Source organism: Ahaetulla prasina, chromosome 7, assembly GCF_028640845.1.
Source record: "Ahaetulla prasina isolate Xishuangbanna chromosome 7, ASM2864084v1, whole genome shotgun sequence".
In the NCBI taxonomy this organism is placed as follows: domain Eukaryota; kingdom Metazoa; phylum Chordata; class Lepidosauria; order Squamata; family Colubridae; genus Ahaetulla; species Ahaetulla prasina.
Window position 1 is genome coordinate 68,562,773 of NC_080545.1, and position 19,194 is coordinate 68,581,966.

The 19,194-nt window shown below is 36.6% G+C and overlaps 1 protein-coding gene across 1 annotated transcript in view; it reads left to right on the forward strand.

The window, feature by feature from the left end:
- Positions 1-14,706: 14,706 nt before the first annotated feature.
- Positions 14,707-19,194, forward strand: part of SOX10 (SRY-box transcription factor 10) — a 30,734-nt gene continuing 26,246 nt past the window's right edge. The window contains exons 1-2 of the mRNA XM_058190041.1: positions 14,707-14,846; positions 15,739-16,195. Coding sequence (XP_058046024.1) covers positions 15,786-16,195 — 410 coding nt within the window. The 5' untranslated portion in view covers positions 14,707-14,846; positions 15,739-15,785. The remainder of the gene's footprint in view (positions 14,847-15,738; positions 16,196-19,194) is intronic.

Consider the following 19,194-nt stretch of genomic DNA (forward strand, 5'->3'; position numbering starts at 1 on the left):
ATACTTCAAGTATACAGTATTCCACAAATGAGATACAGGATACTGATAATATTCCTATGTTCTTAACTTCTGTTAGATTGAGCTCTCTGCAAGTAGGCCTATCAGTATGGCTGGCACAGAAGCCATATCTTAATTTGACAAAGTAGTCCTAATAATCCATGATGTTAATTGATAGGCGAGAAGGTTTGATGATGATCAGAAGAGATTACCAGACCCACACTCCTCTATGTAAGGGAAGCATGCAAAATGTTTTGTCATTAAAGACAAAATCACCACAGTCTGAATGTAACTTGAGAAAGACACTGGAAGATGTAGACCTGAGTTTAGTCTTTAGCTATCCTAAAATGGATTCATTTGGAATACTTTCATAAAAGTCTTGCTGAGATAAGATAGACCATTACGAAATGATTACATATGCATGCACAGATATTTTTTTTATTTTTTTTAAATGAGCACCGAGCCATTTGTGCCCTAAAAACATTTTTGGAAATAAAAGTACTTTTCCTTTGTACCATCCCAGCTTCCTATGTATTTATTATTGTAATGTGTAAAATTAGGTGAAGCAGGAAGCCTGGGTGTGTGTGCAGCACTGAAATGCACTTACCTTCGCTACCGGTTCGAAAATGAGAGCATGCACGCCTCTTCTGCGCATGCGCAAAGCCTTCTGCACATGCGCAGAGGGTCAACAATGGGACATAATGACCTCCTGGTGGGTGGGCGGAGCCTCCTGCCACCGGCCCTACCAGTTTGCGTGAGTCAGATATACCTGGCCTGGATTTCAGTGGGTGTGTGGGTGTGGGTGTCCTTGGCATTCTGGCTCCTCTGAGTGCTCTCCAGGGGCCTAGCAATTCCATTTGAGACAAGGGCACTCAATGTCATATTCAAATGTATGTATGTATGTATGAACGTATGCATGCATGTATTCCATATTAAAAGCCCACCTCCATTTGTTTATCATTACCAAAAGCTAATGTTCTGTTTTGTTTGTGAAAAAAATGTTCAGTTTTCCTCCTCTATTTCCTCCTTAGTTTTTTTGAGTAAATTTAAATGTTACATTCTATATATTTTAATTTTTATTATCTTTCTGCTGTCTGTCTGCCCTTGCCTGCATATCTACCTACCTACCTATCTACTTATCTATATCTACCTACCTACCTACTGTATCCACCTACCTACCTACCTACCTACCTACCTACCTACCTATCATCTGACATCTATTGCCAGCAAATTTCCAGCTAGCTACCTTCTAAAAGAAACAAAACTTAGGTCCTGAAATTTCTTTCAATTCAGAAAGGCATAATACAACAATATTTAATTTATAGCATTTTTGGCAAGCATGCCAACAAGTAAAAATGTCACAGATGTCAGTAAAACTCAGAATTGTACCAGGCTTTTGAATTACATTATGATCCTCAAAATTCATCTCAACCAGTGATGGATAACCTGCAGTTCATAAACTTTTCCTGATCATTTCACCCCAAGTCAGCAGAGATATATTTCATGGCAGGAAGCATATGTAAACTATAATATAAATTCTAAAAGATGTTTTGAAGGGCAGAGATACCCAACCTGAACATATGGTTAATCTAATCGTAGAAAATTACACGGTTGTCCAAACAGGACAGACAGAAGACATGCAACCTATTATGTAACCGAGGGCCTTTTCTTTCACCTCTTTATGCAATAAACTACAGTGATAACCAAGCATCTGTATTGGGAGCCCTGAGGAGCAGAGCAAATTGATGGACTTCTTTCCATATATTGCAGATATTAATTCTCTGTCACCATTCCTATGATTAATAGCATTTACTAAAACTTAGCTACAGTACCTGAGAATCCCGGCTTAAAAGTTACTCTTATATGCCTTTTTTTCAAGCTTTCCTTTAATCTCCTTAAGAACTGAGTATGTACACACAGCAATCCAACACGTGAATAAGACTACTTTCCAGGCTATGGAAAAAGACTAAATCAACTGCGGCGTCTAATCCAGGATGTTTGTTAAATAACTCATTAGAGAAGAATAAGAATAATTAATTATTTAGCTACTAAAACATAACAGGAACCTTAATATTCAGAGATATTCCCTGGTCAGGGTTTCTTCACTAGAGGAGTAATTAGATTTCACCAAGTACAGGAATTTCTAGGACAATTGGAAACACTTTCAAGGAAAAAAGTTAAAATTGCTAATCAATATCTTGGAGATTTGATCTTATAGTATCTGTTTAACATAATATGTCAACCTGTGATGTAGAGTGATCAAGTCCACAGAAAGCATGGCACTTTGATTTCTGAACCAGTTAAACAGACATGAAGATAAATTGGGACCCAGATGGCCTTTAAGTACCTCATTGGTAATAATGATCCATTTTAAAAGTGATCCCTTGTGTACAAAATAAATTGATTTATGTGGCCACCATACATAACTAGAATTGTATTTTCCAAAATTCTTTGGGGAAGGATAGCTGCTACTGTCCTTATGGTGCTTCCAGTTTTCTGTGGCTTAAATCACCTTACGTCAACATGAAATGAAACAGGATTAGCAAGGGCTTTCTTGATATAGATGACTATGGGAATTTGCATGTTTATTCCTTATGCAAATCAAATGTGCTTACAGAGATGCAGCATCATTCAGAAGTATATAGCTAGGTAGTCAGCCAGTCAGCTAGTAAAGAGCATCTCACAATGAGATGAGATGGAGAGAGAAGGAGAGGGAGGGAGAGAGAGAGAGAGATTGGACATGTTTATTGGGGTAACCAAATACCTTTACAATCTTTTGTGGGCACTTATGAGTCTTAATTCTTGCTGTTAAACTGGAATATAGAAAACAAGAGGGTCAGATGAGCCTCCTCCAATAATTAACAATTACTCCATGCCATACAAACTTACGCAATGACAGTTACTGCCTAAAAATGGAAGGTTCCTGTTACCAACAAATTTCCCAGCTGCAGCAGGAAGCAGCCAGGAAAAAGCACATTGGGAAGTGCATCTTAATATTAACTTTAAGACATTTTAATGTGGGAACTTAATCCAAACCTGGAAGAGACTCTAGGAAAGCTAATATTGCTCACAAGGTCTATCTAGGCTGAACTATACTTCCCAAGCCTTGCTCCTTCCAGAATTGTAATTACAATTAGAATTTCCTAATTATAATTTGACATATCATTACATTTGTAGCCTCAAAAGAGTCAATAACTACATAGAAAAGATGGCTCACATAGGATTGTGCCCTATATGTTCTATTTCTCTACATTAACATCTCATACTTCTGAAAAAGAAATATGTTAAAAATAGACTTGTTTCTTTAATTGCATATATTCACAATATAGACTTAGATGACAAATCTGAAGCATCATTCTAAGCAAGGAAATTAATAAATGGTATCTTTCTAAAAATAAAGGTGTCCTCTGAGGCCTTAGTTAGGTTCCATTATATTCCTGAAACTTTTGGATACAACCCATAGAGATATCTCAGAACAGTTATCAATTTGTGAGAAAAAAATCTGATATATACTATACATTATCAGAAAATAGTAATGTCAACTATATTAAATCTAATTACATTTAATGCAAATAAATGGAAATCAATTTTCATTTTTTAGCTTCACCCATTAATTTTGTAGTGTAGTACCTAAAATCCAACTCAAAGAAGTCGAACTATCTTAATAAAATAGAGATCAATATCTAGCAATATGAGGAATAATCAGCCAATTTACATTCATGTTCATAATTAAATAGATTTAACATCATCTAAAGGGACGCATTCCATTCTCCCTTCCTTCTGCTCATCATCTTTGAATCTATAGTGCACAAAGGGAATGTTTTGTAGATCCTATGCAAATTTGTATGACTTTAGTGTCATTTCTTTTTGTATAGACTTGAGATAAGGATTCAGATTGTTGTGTGTCATCAGAAACTCTCACTATCTTTGAGCAGCAGTTCTCAAATCCCAGGATTTTCTGTTGGGGGTGGTATTAAAAATCCATACAGCAAAAGTGTTTCACTATTTGTAATACAGAAAAGATTAAATAAAGTAGCAATGATAGAAATAAGGAGGAGGAGGAGGAGGAGGAGGAGGAGGAGGAGGAGGAAGAAGAAGAAGAAGAAGAAGAAGAAGAAGAAGAAGAAGAAGAAGAAGAAGAAGAAGAAGAAGAAGAAGAAGAAGAAGAAGAAGAAATTACATATACACATGCAAAAGTACTGTTACTTCTTCCAATTCTTCAACACTTGTGGCTTTATTACTTTTTTACACACTAGACTTCATCATAACAAAATCATTTAAATTTATCTCTATTAGATTACAAGTTGTTTGAAATACATGGAGTCCCATTTGTAGCCTTTTGCCTTAACCCTAGTTTGAAAAGGTCTAATGAAAATCAGCTTCCCCATCTCCATCTCTTTGCCTAGCTGCTCTTGCAAGCAAGCCTATGTACCCCACAGAACCCAGTAGAGGGTGACATTCATTTCTGTGTTTCTTCCAAAGAAGAACCTAGATGTTTTTCATGACATCTGAAAAAGGAAGAGGACATGTGAGTCCTTTCTTGAATGGAGTCCACCATCTTAGCATCTATCAGAATTTGAAGAGAAGCTAGAAGTCTGCACTTTATACATTTTTCCTTCTACAGAATAAAACAAAAAGAAAATAAATAAATAAATAAAACTAACCTTCATTCCCCTGATTTAGCTCCAGTAAGACTTCCAAACATTGGCTGTGGCAGATTAAGTTGACAGTTCCAAGTAGTGCCAACAATCTGCTCTACCAGTATGATCTAGGAAAGTGGTGGAGAATCAGAAAACCGGCATGGTTTATATATATATATATATAAAGGTACCATCAACCAGGGGTTTATAGTTCCCTCTGAAGCAAGGACTGCAATGGGCCTCTCCTCCCATTCTCCCACTGTCTGAGGCGACTTCTTGTTCTGTGAGGTAGCATTTCATTCCAGGGAGGCCCTGAACGGTCCAGACCCATCAGAAAAGGCTCAGCCATAGTTGTCCTGTGACCATTAGCCCGGCTCTTGTGGTCTCTGCTTCTTACAGCCCTAAGTGCTGCCTGGTTCTGGGCAAGAAAGGACGGGCCTTTAAGAAGCTGTGTGCATGTGTGTGGTGTGTGTGTGTGCGTGCGTTTTAATCACATGATTATTGTTCACCTGTATCTTGAACAAAGGCAGTGCACTGTTAAAAAACCCAAACAAGAAAGCAGGCAAGAGAAGGGGGGAGAAATTGAAGGGGTTGTTGAGAGAAAGAGAGAGCCCTTATCAAACTTTCAATTCATGGGTCTCTCTTTCTGTCTACACACTGGCGTTATTGTTCAGCCATTGCGTGTTGAACGTTTTCCCCTCTTTCCTTCACCCGTTATTGCTCTAGTGTATAGAAATAATTAATAGAGTCCTTCCAATTTTCCAAAGGGATATGACACCAATCTGTTGCCCCCAAAACAAGCATCATCTGCAACAGAGACCTCTATCATATTTACAATGTGTCTGGACACAAAGGTTATGCAATTATATAACCTACCTGCATGTATATTTCCCTCAAAGGTTGAGATAATTAAAACATCAGAGCTCTTCAGTGGCTGAAACGTTTTCTGAGAAAATAAATAATATCATGGAAGCTTAATTTTCTTCCTTCAGCTCTCCTTGATATGTGGAATCTATTGACTAATTTCTCTTCTGACAAGTTGTTTTTCTAATGTGTTCATTATTTCTCTTTTAATTTTGAATAGAAAATTAGTTCATTTGGGGAGGTCTAGATTAGGCCTTTGTTTTTGCTGTTGATTTAAACAGAGAAAGTTAAGATGGACATCCCTATGTAGAGAAGTTCATGCTATCCAAGTTCATTGATATCCAATATCAAAAAAATATCAAAATAATACCAATGCAACAGAGACTAATGCTGAACAAGGACCACCGCAATCACAGTAGTCCAATTTTTATTAATGTAACATACTTGTAATGCATTTTCGTTAGTGGCAGCCTAAAGGAGAAGGAACCTTAATACAGTTAGTACTTAATGGTATCTTTCACACTCAGAAAATCTAATGTTCAGTCACTGACACTTTCAATTAGAAATAAATTCAATTAGAAATAAGCAAGTGCTAACAAGTCATCTGCCAGAGATCCTGAAGAACTGCTGTTAGCTCCAGTAGATAGAGACAGAGAATTGAAGGTCATGCATGGCTCTTAAAAGGCTGGTATGTAATATGCAGATGCCTATTAATGTTGCTACAAAATTGCAATTGTAATGCAGCAGAAAATGGAAATCATGAAATGGGAAGTAAGTATATTAATTGTGTTTAATTAAGCTCTGTGGGAAAATGGAATCCAAAATCTGGAGTCCACATTTTCCTATCTTTGTTCCTTTATATAATATATACTCTAAAATGACTGACTGGCTTAATATTGTCTTGTAATTAATGTATCTTATTTTCTGATTTTGGCCTGTTTTGAGACTACAAAAGCACTGGAGTTACAACTCTCAGGATTTGTAATTCCACACATTTGGACAAGCCGTGTCTAGTAAAACTATGCAAGGCTTCAGTTTCTGAGGCAAAAAAGTATTCAGAGCAGGAGGGGCTGCTCCTATAGCACCCCAGCAACTGTTGAAGCAGCTGAGTGTTTTCTTGGGATTGCACATCTGTCCTCCACAACTACAGCATAATCCTGGGAAAAGATACATTTCGTTTAAGATTTGCAGACAGGTGTTATTCAGCCCAAAGCTGAATAGAGTGAACAAAAGCTCTCTTAACCAAAGGCTCCTCCAGACAAGGATGCAATTGCAACATTAAAGTCAATTGAACCCCCTCCCCACCTGAATTTAGAGTTTGTGCCATTGTGTATTGTTCTGGGATCTTCCTTTCATAGTAATTGGGCTTGCTACAAAATTTTCTGTTTTCGGTAGAAGTGGTAATATTGATGGTTCCACATTTCTTCATCTGCTAGCAACCTTGGGATTTTAAACAGTAAAAACAATCCACCAAAATTATGCTATGAAATCAGACAATTTGAACACAAATAGGAAGGCTGCCTATCTGTAAACATTCAGATTTATAGACAGGTGTCTTGCCAACAAGATCTGATGGATTGAATTTGAAAAACTATTTTTACAAGCATGAGATCTAGTCTAATCAGAGTAGCACCAGATTGTAATGTCACTTTCTTTGTAGCTGTAATATGTAGCAGTGGAAAATATATCAGAGATCTCCATACTGACACTATATGTTCACTAAATAGGGTACATGTAGTTGCAGAATGAGAAAATAAGCATCAAGTTTATTTGTGACCATGGATTTGTGAATGTGTTTCAGCTCCACTAATAGGCTGTTTCCTAAGTGCAACAATTATTTATTTATTAAATGTATATAGCTGTCCATCTCACCTAAATGATTCTGGGCAGTGTATACTGTCAAGAAACAAAACACCAAACCTTCAAAATAATTAAAAACAAAACCATTAAAAAGTCAATCAAAACAGTTTAAAACTATAATAAAAACATGGAAGAATGCATCCTGAACTTAAACACAATGCAACCATTTAACTATTTAATTAGCCAGTTTAAAGAATACAGCAAAGTAAACAAGTTACATTTTCCAGGTTTCTCATGTCATAAATTACCACTTTAATGCTTTCCAAAATAACTGTGGTTATGAAAAAATTCTTCTGGTTCTCAAATCCACACCTCCCCCCCCTCACCTTGTATTGTGATGGGAAAAGCTATCTCTGATTGTAAAGCATGACTGATGGGGGGAGGAGATAATAATTTAAATCCAGAGGTAGGTAACCTTTTGGTATTTTGAGAGCATGCTGTGGATTATTTCACAAAATGGTGGCCATATGATTTGTGTTCTGATTGTGACATTCCAGTCTATTTCCTACAATCTCCGTTTATTATATACTTTTTTCTGCAAACAGAGCACTAAATTGAAATTATCCATTATTGTTATTGGCTAAAAATATCTAGGGAACCAGTACGCAGCTCAAGATGATTACTAGAAATGAAGATTTTTTGGGGGGAGGTTAACGGTTGGCTTAGCTGCATCCTAGCAGTTTAAATAATCTTTTTTTTAAAAATGAGGTCAGATAAAACAGGGGGCACAGATTAGTCATGTTGCTACAGAGTTCTGTTCTCATTCTAAGTAGGAGCCACTTTTCTTCTGAGATTCAAAGAAACAATGATCTATACGTGTTGTTTTCTGAAATATACCTTTCTTTGCGCTGTCCTAGTTAAGCAGCTTCATTCATAGTTAACACAGAAACAAAGAGAAACTTCTGCGGATGTCCAGTTTTCCATCATAAAGTCTTAGGAGAAGCAAGAATTCTCCTTTCTAGGTGAGATTTGGAGTGCCCTTCCAGGTTTGAGGTTGAGTCCCCTTTCATGAAGTGGGCTCTTCTGTCAATTGATGCCTCGCTTCCTCTTGCTTGACCATGTAATTCCAGATGCTTGAAGATCGCTATGGCATTCAAAATACTATTGTCTTTCACTAGCAAACTGCACCTGGGCATGGGGAAAATTGCTGCCCTACCTCTTTTCTTTTCCATTGTTTCCCAAGTTGCACTTCCCCACTCAAAGCTGAATTTTAGCCTGACTTTGGAACAATCAGACCAGTGTTTCCAATTCATGGTGCTATCTCAGGGGACCAAGAGATACACACACACACACACACACACCGCCTTCCCCTCCCTGAGGCTATTGCTCCATCTGAAGAGTCTTCCATCTCTCACGCTGGCTAAAGATGACCCTTTCTAACCAGGCTTGATACAGCTGAGTTGATGTAATATAATTACACCATTTGAAGTAGGCCATAGAAATGAACAGTTCCCCTGGGTAGAAATTACCAAACTCTCGTTTGTTCCTTTTAAGTGGTGGGATGAAGATATTCAGGTTATGGTCACAGAGGGGCCTGGTTTGAAATGCCAAAGTTATTCTTCCCAATTAGCATATATTTTCTAGAAAAACATATATTTATCACTATATTTTCCATAAAATATAGCCAGAATTCACAGAATTTAGTTGCAGATGCAGAATGATATGGCATAATGTCATCATGTGTCATAATATATTTTTAAAAGTGGTACATTTGGATGTAATATTAGGCTTGACTTAATCATTTTTGTAGTTTTTGTGCAACAATTATGTCAGTCTGGGATATATAGGGACATTTTCAGCTTCCTGGAGCTAACAGAAAAAAAACATGTTCATGTTTTCACAAATATATAAACTATTTTACATACATAATATAAGTTGAATGATAACTATGGCTCAACCATGTAGATCAGGGGTGGGTTCTACTTATCTTTACTACTGGTTTGCAATGGGAGCGTGCTCTTGCTTTACTTGTGTGTTGGGGTGGGTGGGCAGAGCCTCCCGCCAGTTTTACTACCAGTTCTATAGAACCGGACAGAATTGGGAGCAACCCACCACTGATGTAGATCCATTAATATCTTTCAAATATTTTAGGCCACTGTTTCTCAACCTTAGCCAGTTTAAGGTGGGTGGACTTCAATTCCCAGAATTCCCCAACCAGTGTTGCTGGCTGGGGAATTCTGAAAGTTGAAATTCACCCTTCTTAAACTTGCTAAAGTTGAGAAACATTGCTTTAGGCTACAACTAAATGCACAATCCCTGACCATTTGCTGTATTTGTTAGGATTCATGGTTATTATAGTCCAAAGTAGTAACTGTGTTACACATTTGTTAATAAAACCAAACAATTTTACTTCTGAGTTTTTATGATGTATTATCCTGTTAATCTGTCCACCTTATTTATTTATTTTTTATTTCATTTATCAAATTTAAAAATTGCCCCTCTCCTTCACAGAGGGAGTTTGGGCAGTCTACAAGTAAAATATGAAAATATAAAAACTGTATGGACTATTTAGATAAGAGGCAAAGATAGTTAAAATTCAATATTAAAAGTTAATTCAAAGGCAGGGAGAGGGTCTTTGCTACAACGTCAATTATTTACCAAACCCTATGTCGACAATTTGACCATTGTTGTTGTTTTACTGTTATAGATTATAATAATAATAACAGAGTTGGAAGGGACCTTGGAGGTCTTCTAGTCCAACCCCATGTCCAGGCAGGAAACCCTACATCATTTCAGACAAATGGTTATCCAACATTTTCTTAAAAAATTGCAGTGTTGGAGCATTCACAACTTCTGCAGGCAAGTTGTTCCATTGATTCTAACTGTCAGGAAATTTCTCTTTAGTTCTAAGTTACTTCTCTTCTTGATCAGTTTCCACCCATTGCTTCTTGTTCTACCCTCAGGTGCTTTGGAGAATAGGTTGACTCCCTCTTCTTTGTGGCAACCCCTGAGATATTGGAACACTGCTATCATGTCTCCCTTAGTCCTTCTTTTCATTAAACTAGAGATACTGAGTTCCTGCAACCGTTCTTCATATGTTTTAGCCTCCAGTTTTACTACCAGTTCTATAGAACCGGACAGAATTGGGAGCAACCCACCACTGATGTAGATCCATTAATATCTTTCAAATACTTTAGGCCACTGTTTCTCAACCTTAGCCAGTTTAAGGTGGGTGGACTTCAATTCCCAGAATTCCCCAACCAGTGTTGCTGGCTGGGGAATTCTGAAAGTTGAAATTCACCCTTCTTAAACTTGCTAAAGTTGAGAAACATTGCTTTAGGCTACAACTAAATGCACAATCCCTGACCATTTGCTGTATTTGTTAGGATTCATGGTTATTATAGTCCAAAGTAGTAACTGTGTTACACATTTGTTAATAAAACCAAACAATTTTACTTCTGAGTTTTTATGATGTATTATCCTGTTAATCTGTCCACCTTATTTATTTATTTTTTATTTCATTTATCAAATTTAAAAATTGCCCCTCTCCTTCACAGAGGGAGTTTGGGCAGTCTACAAGTAAAATATGAAAATATAAAAACTGTATGGACTATTTAGATAAGAGGCAAAGATAGTTAAAATTCAATATTAAAAGTTAATTCAAAGGCAGGAGAGGTCTTTGCTACAACGTCAATTATTTACCAAACCCTATGTCGACAATTTGACCATTGTTGTTGTTTTACTGTTATAGATTATAATAATAATAACAGAGTTGGAAGGGACCTTGGAGGTCTTCTAGTCCAACCCCATGTCCAGGCAGGAAACCCTACATCATTTCAGACAAATGGTTATCCAACATTTTCTTAAAAAATTGCAGTGTTGGAGCATTCACAACTTCTGCAGGCAAGTTGTTCCATTTATTCTAACTGTCAGGAAATTTCTCTTTAGTTCTAAGTTACTTCTCTTCTTGATCAGTTTCCACCCATTGCTTCTTGTTCTACCCTCAGGTGCTTTGGAGAATAGGTTGACTCCCTCTTCTTTGTGGCAACCCCTGAGATATTGGAACACTGCTATCATGTCTCCCTTAGTCCTTCTTTTCATTAAACTAGAGATACTGAGTTCCTGCAACCATTCTTCATATGTTTTAGCCTCCAGTTCCCTAATCATCTTTGTTGCTCTTCTCTGCACTCTTTCTAGAATCTCAACATCTTTTTTACATCGTGGCAACCAAAACTGAATGCAATATTCCAAGTGTGGCCTTACCAAGGCATTATAAAGTGGTATTAACACTTCACGTGATCTTGATTCTATTCCTCTGTTTATGCAGCCCAGAACTGTGTTGGCTTTTTTGGTAGCTGCTGCACACTGCTGGCTCATATCTAAACGGTTGTCCACTAGGACTCCAAGATCCCTCTTGGACAAATTATAATATTTGTCAAGCATAATCTTTGCTGCAACCACATTAACTATTGTTAAAAGAGAAAAAAGTTACCATTCTGCTGCTACTTTTTTTTTGTAGTGCATACCTGGTGCAACCTTATACCCTCAGGTTGCCTCCTCTCATTTGGGTGACCCACCATGAACCCAGATTCAGTTACTATCATTAATGTAACTGTTCAGTTGAATACATTGCCAATAGTGGGGCAAATGGCAACTTGGCATTAGGAATTTAGTTAAGACATGAGTGAGAAAGCATTAAGTCTTGGTCTCCTAGTGGGTCCATTCTCACTCCTTCTGTAATAATTCAAATCAAATCAAGTTTATTACAGTCAAAGACCAGAGACCAGAACAAATAAAAACACTCAAGGAATAGCCAGTTAAAAATTATAAAATAAAGTAATAGATCAAATCTATATTAAAATCACAATTTGGCATCCAATCTGTCAGTTACACATGCCTAACTATACTATAATATCAGTCTTTAAACTCACTCCTTCTGTAATAGCATTAGGAACAATAGCTGGGTTCATACATGTGAAACCCAAAATATATACTATTATTGGTTTCCACTTCCCATATTGGAATTGTTTTTATTTCTTTTAATCATATGATTGATATCTGTTTAATTATATATTTTGAATGTATGTATTTATTATTTTTAAACATGAGTTATAATTTTATTCCCCTTTTATTTTGTAAATCACCGTGCTTCTCTGTCAATGAAAGTGGCATAGAAATAAAACATAACAAAAAAGAATACATGAATATGGTCTTTCCATAGACTTATAATTTTCTTCTTCCATCATATTACAAATTACTGTTGGATGGATGGCAATATATGGAATGGTTTTAAGACCTGCACTTTATCATTCCTGACCTACATTCACAAAATCTGCAGGACGTTGTCTAATTCTTGCTAGAAACTGACTGCACCTTAAGCTGTAATATTGTTCAGTTGGTTTTAGTTTAACATGTTATGTTATGTGAAACCAGCTAGTTGTGATTTATTAAATATACTGTGGTTAAACATATTATGGCTTTGTGTGCAATAGTTGTGAGTCCAGCTATCATGTTGGAATCACAGCTGCTTTTAGTGTCTGTGTTAGTATCCCAAGATTGCCTTCACCCATCGTGTTTGCTGGAGCAAAAACCACAACATTGTGTTATTACAGCATCTTCCTAACAAACAGGAGAGAAAGACAACAGTTACATTCTCAAGAGTAGTCTAGGCAAAAATATAGCAACTTCCTGTTTTCAGGCATAATTTCTCAGCTCCCTGACCAAAAAGAAAGATAGATAATACAGCCTACGCAATACCAGATTTCACCAATGGTCCCAAATATATAATAAGCTGATTTGTATTATAATATTTATTTTTGCATCGGAATGGGGATTGTTAGGCATCATGGTTAAAATGACCATTTGGATACTTAAATGGAAAAAATTGTTTATTGGAATGGTTGCATGTGACAATTACCAGGATTCAGCTGATTAAAAAATCCCACATTTTTGTTGCAGCTGTTCTAGAATGCCAAAAGTAGTGAGAATTCCACAAGATTATGGAATCATCTATACTTGAATCTATATTTCATGGTTCTGTTGTGCAAATGTCTTTTCTGGGTTTAACTGCATCTTTGGAGCTGTCTCCTGAGGATTCTGTTAAATGTCTGCAAGTCCATTCCATCAATATTAATATTAATATTGCAAGAATCATTGGAAACTTAAAATGGTAACTCAAAGAGAAAGAAGATGTAGATTTTTTGTCTATGTGTTTTCTCCACAAGAATTTGGAAAAATCCTAGGAGGGATGGTTTTAGGCCTTCTTGTCTATGACTACAATAGGGAAGTCATTAGATACATATATTAGTCACTGCACTGAGATGTGTTTAAATTTGATCTGCATTTCAGGAGTGTTTATACAGACAGGAATTCCTACCACAGATTGAAAAACAACAATAAACTACATAACTGTAAAAGTACAAATTAACACTTCCTCTCACAAAATGCTTTCAAAATTGTCCCAAATCATCTTGTTTGGATGAAGCCCTTAATCAATCCACCCATTCCTTGTCCTCAGTATCTTCCAAGCATGGAGTCTACAAGAGAAGTCTAACTTATCTCAGTGTGTCTCAACTTTGGCAACTTTAAGATGTGTTGACTGCAACTTCCTTCAATATGCAGACTGGGGGATTCTGGAACTTGATGTCCATGTATCTAAAAGTTGAGAAGGTTGAGAAGTACAGGCCGAACTGCAATTGGCAACAGGCAATTCAATTACAAGCCTTTATAGATTGTTCTTATTTCCCAGAATGTTCTGAACTCTTTTTGTAGGAGAAAAGCATTTATCTTACAGGTTTGCAGAATTCTCAAGTATTGGAAGCCTGCCCAACATCAGAACAGTAAGTGTCATCCTAAAGGCAATTCTATATAATTTCACATACATGGAGGCTATCTTGTTTTCAGTAGATGCACGTATCGAATAATTGACTAATATTCTTCACACACTCATATAGAGATGTGTAGATATCAAAATAAATAAAAATAAAAGTGTTGGTATAGCGATCAAAGGGAATGACACACAAAGTGCGTTCATTCTGTAGAGGAATGATATAACAAAGTGGTCCTTAATGTGGTCCTTTTTCAAACAAAAGATGGTTTGAAAGGAGTATTTGGGGAGGAAGAAAGGAAGGTCTGATGCTAAACGTCTGAACAGATGAAATAAAAGTTGACTATAGCCACCTTCTAAATAGGCTGTATGATAGAAAAGTGTTAATTTGAGATAGGGGTTGAAATGTAGTTGATGGGGATGCCGAACGTCTCCTGTCTGCATACAATGGATGTATTTGGGCCATAGAGAGCTCTTAGCTCCACCCTTTGACTTTCCCTCCCCCAGTGTTAAGCAACGAGCCAGTCACAGAGACATTCATGCAGGGTATTAGGAGCAACCAAGCCTCCCTCCAAGAATGGCACTTCTGATAGTTCTCCCAGCACACAGCTCTTGAAAGCTACCAGCCTCGTGAAAAGAGAACAGACACAGAGAGAGAACAGAGAGGTAGTGGGACACAAATTACAGCTAACGCAGGATTGCCCGAGAGACCGGCTGATGTAAGTTTCCTTACCTGCACTTGGTAACTTGCTTCTTCTTTTTTCCCCCCTTTCTCTCACTCCTTTCTTTTTAACTAACTGACAGCTTTCACTTCACTTATTACTTTAGCAGATCAAAGTTACAACTGTTCTGTTCAAACTACTGTAAACATATAACTGGAAGCCAAATTTTAATTTGACTAATTTCATTTAAGGTGCTTTGGTCAACTTTATTTTTAAATATTGTTTCCCTATGGTTGGATAATATCTCACAGAAACTAAGTGGTGGTAGAAGTAATGACGAACTAAAGCTACAGCTTTGAATTTCGTAAAAAGTTTCTCCCCCCCCCTCCCTTTAATTAGAGTGTAAGTGAAACACGACAAAAACCTAAAGACAAAATATTTGTATCCCCTCTATGCTGCTTTTTACCTGTTGGCTTCGAAGGGCACAATGTGTAAAGACGCATTCTGAAATGTACGTCTTACACAATCACAAGGCATTCATGTTATGATCCTTTAATACTAAAACCACCTATTTCTCCTCTGCTGCCAATATTCTTGACTCCAGTCTCAAAAGAAGCTTATATTAGAAGCCATATTTGGAATGTAGAAGGACAAATTAGAACATAGAGATTTTTTTTATTCTCACCCTTCTAAGACCACCCCAAATTTTTTATTTTATGCCCATGTGTTCAAAAATTGGGTTGCCATATTAGAAACTTTTCCAACAAGAATCGGAAGCATCAATTAATTTGGATTTTGTCCTCCCATTTTTGATCATGAATTTTGCAAGTGATAAAATTTAGCCCTGGTCGGGTTTTTTTTTTTTAATGGTTACTGACTGTTTGTTTGATTGTTCAGGAAGTTTGAACACTTTTGACTTTAATATTCACATCTATTTTTTAAATGGTAGTTCCAGCTTGAAACTTCATTTTTGAAGGATAAAATCAAGAGGAAACAATGACAGATGATCAAGACCTTTCTGAAGTAGAAATGAGTCCTGTTGGTTCTGAAGACCACCACTGTCTTTCGCCAGGACCTTCCATGGCATCAGACACCAACTCTCATCTTACCAACTCTGGCAATGGTGAGATGGGGAAAGTGAAGAAGGAACAACAAGACACAGAGGCAGATGATGATAAGTTTCCAGTGTGCATCCGGGAGGCAGTGAGCCAGGTACTGAGTGGTTATGATTGGACCCTAGTGCCCATGCCTGTGCGTGTCAATGGAAGCAGCAAGAGCAAGCCCCATGTCAAGCGGCCTATGAATGCCTTCATGGTGTGGGCTCAAGCGGCCCGGAGGAAGCTGGCTGATCAGTATCCTCACCTTCACAATGCAGAACTTAGTAAGACACTTGGGAAGCTCTGGAGGTAAGAACAAATGGGGTGTGTGTGTGTGTATGTAAAGAAACCACATAAGGCAAGGTCAAATAGAGGCACAATGGAGAGTGAGAGAAGCTCAGCAAGTCTTGATTTAATGGATATATCTTTGCAATTTATGGTGTTAAAATAGGGAGTGTCAAAGAATAGGCAGACAGCCAATAGAATGAAACATCCAGAGTGCTGTCAATATAAAATTTAACTCATATTTTGATCTTGTCTATTCTCTTATCTCTGCCATGAGGCCCAGTTGACCTGGCCATTCAGTCTTAGGCCCATGAGTTTTTATTTCAGATACCGTGTAGTACTCTGCCCCTTCTCAGTTGTGTTCCTTCAGTCTAAATTTTTGATCATCTTCTAATCTAAAGCAGTTGACATGCTGGCAGGGAATGATGGAAATTATATTTGGAGGCATTTGGAGGGCACCCAAATGGGATAGGCAAGTTTAAACCTTTGCTTCCTTGTCAAACCAAGGGGCCTTTGTTCTGCTGGGAAGCATCTAACACTGGAACAATGATTTTCAGGAATCCAACAATGTTGGGAAAGAGACGTTTTATCTTCTAAAACAATTCAAATAACTACTTTTTTTTTCTTCCATGAGGGAAAACAAATGCTTCTATTGGGGAGAAAGAACAGAATGATTACTAATGATGTGGTGAGATGCAGGTACAATGAAAGAAGCAGTTTGTTCTTATTAGAAACCAGCCCATTTTTAATCACAAGGATGAATAATTTGTAGTTATCTGAAAGTGATATGATGATGGGATTTGATATAGGATTAGTGACAAGCGGAGAGATGAGGAATTTAAAATTAAAGATAGGATCCGCTATGTTGCTAATTAGCCACACTCCTCCTTTATAAATAGATAATATTTGGCTGATGAACTGGGCATTTGTAACTTTTGGGTGATCAAACTGAGGAACAGAGTTATCTTTATGGAAATAATCTACTCCCTGCTTAGCAGGAACAAGCCAGCACCTACCCAACAGTAGAGATTGTTGCATTGTCTTTGCTCTTCTGTTACATGGACCTAGATTTGAGGAAGCACTTATATTTCAGAGGCATTACGTTTTCCCAGCATTCAGATTACAGTAGATTGCTGCCGGGAGAAAAACGCAATCAATTATCACATCTAGAAGAACCTATTAGAATACAATTATGAGGATGTCAAGGGTATCTATTGGAGAGTGACTGTGGCATCATTGATTTAAAACAGATACAACTCAATATATAGGTGCCATAATAATAGCTTGTAAAATAGCTTGTAAAAGAGGACTATAATGGAGCTGAAACTAAGTGGATGGAAACAAAGCATGGAAAGGCCTTTGATAGTTTAATCTTCATGTCAGATAATCCTGATGTTATATTTTAAGGATTTATTTGTATAATTAAAATGGTTATTTTAACATGGGGCTTTTTTGCATTAGAAGTTAACTGATTTTGTGGGGAATGTATAAACTGACTCATACATTGAAGTCTAATCAAACATTTAAAAAGATGGTTAAGGGGAAAGTATAAAATTCACCTCTCTTCCTGTCATATTGTATTATAACTTTAGAATTTTGGATATGCAGGAGTTTCGTGCAAAGTCTCAAAGTCTCAGACAAGGTGGACTTGATTTTGATTGATCATTGAAATAAACCTTAAAGTTGGATTCTGTTGCTATGGGATATTCTTTTGAATTCATTGTAACACATCTGAAGCAATTAAACATCAATTTAATTTAACATTTAATAAAGGTTAAATTAATTATATTATTTCTAATATGATCCTCAGAATTGGGGTTTAAAAAAATTACTTTTATTCAGATAATGGAATATTAGAAAATAGCTTTGGAACAAAACAAAATGAAATATACAATTTTCATCATATCACGTGATTCCTTCAGACAAGGAAATATAAACAACAAGGGACTCGAAATTCCAGGATCTAGCCACACTGCTTGCTTTCAAGACTTTGTCCCATCCCACTCAACTATCATTCCTTTAAAATATCTAAATAAGGCTTAGTTCATGTGATTCATTTTGCTAAGCAATTTGGTTATGGGGAGCAACACAGTACCCATGTGATGTCGAGTTAAGAATTCCACTTCTTTTCTGGCACATTTGTAACTGACTTCAGCTAAAAGGCAAATGATTGACAAGAGTTCAATAGTGTACAATAGTACATATTGCATACTGAACTTCCTATGTCCTTCTCAAGTAGGGCTGAAAACATTTAAACTTTGAAGAACCACTGACAAATAGGACAAGCAACTGCGCTGGGCTAGTGATCGAACTTTATATGCAGCATGCTTTTTTTTTTAGTTACCTCCCTAAACTTGTTTGATATGTACTCCATTAAGACACTGGGATTTTCTTAGAGAAAACAAACTTAATATTAAGGTTTTGGGTCTCAATTCTTTAGCTATGTGATTTAAAGGCAACTATCTTTCTGGACTAGGTAGATGTAAAACAGAGTGCAAGTCATATTAAATTGCAGAACCTCTGTGAAACGTATTCTCTCCAGTATTTTAGTTTGTCTCTTTGGTGCTGGAGAGCATTCACAAAATATTTGACAGACTAATTTGTTGATTCCAGTTTATCAAAATCTGTTCCTACTTCTTTTGATTAACCCAAACAAAAGGGCTTCCTAAAAAATAAATGAATATAAATAAACATGGTAGATCACAAATAAGATTTCTAAGATATCCTGCTCATATCTCATTTTTTCCCAAAATATCCTACAGAAGAATTTTTATAAGCAGTTCATGATGAATTACTTTGATAAACTCTAGCTTCTTAAGGTTACGAAGATATTGTTATTTCACAGGAATCTTTAGCATTCACTATTACATAGACTAGTAAATCTAGTGTTACTACTAATGCTGTTATTGCTGCTGCTACTACTAATATTTGGAGTTTGAAACTAGTTTAACATAGTTTTGACACCCAGACAGTTTAAATCTTAGGAAACCAACCATTCAATTAAAAATGACCTCTACTTATTT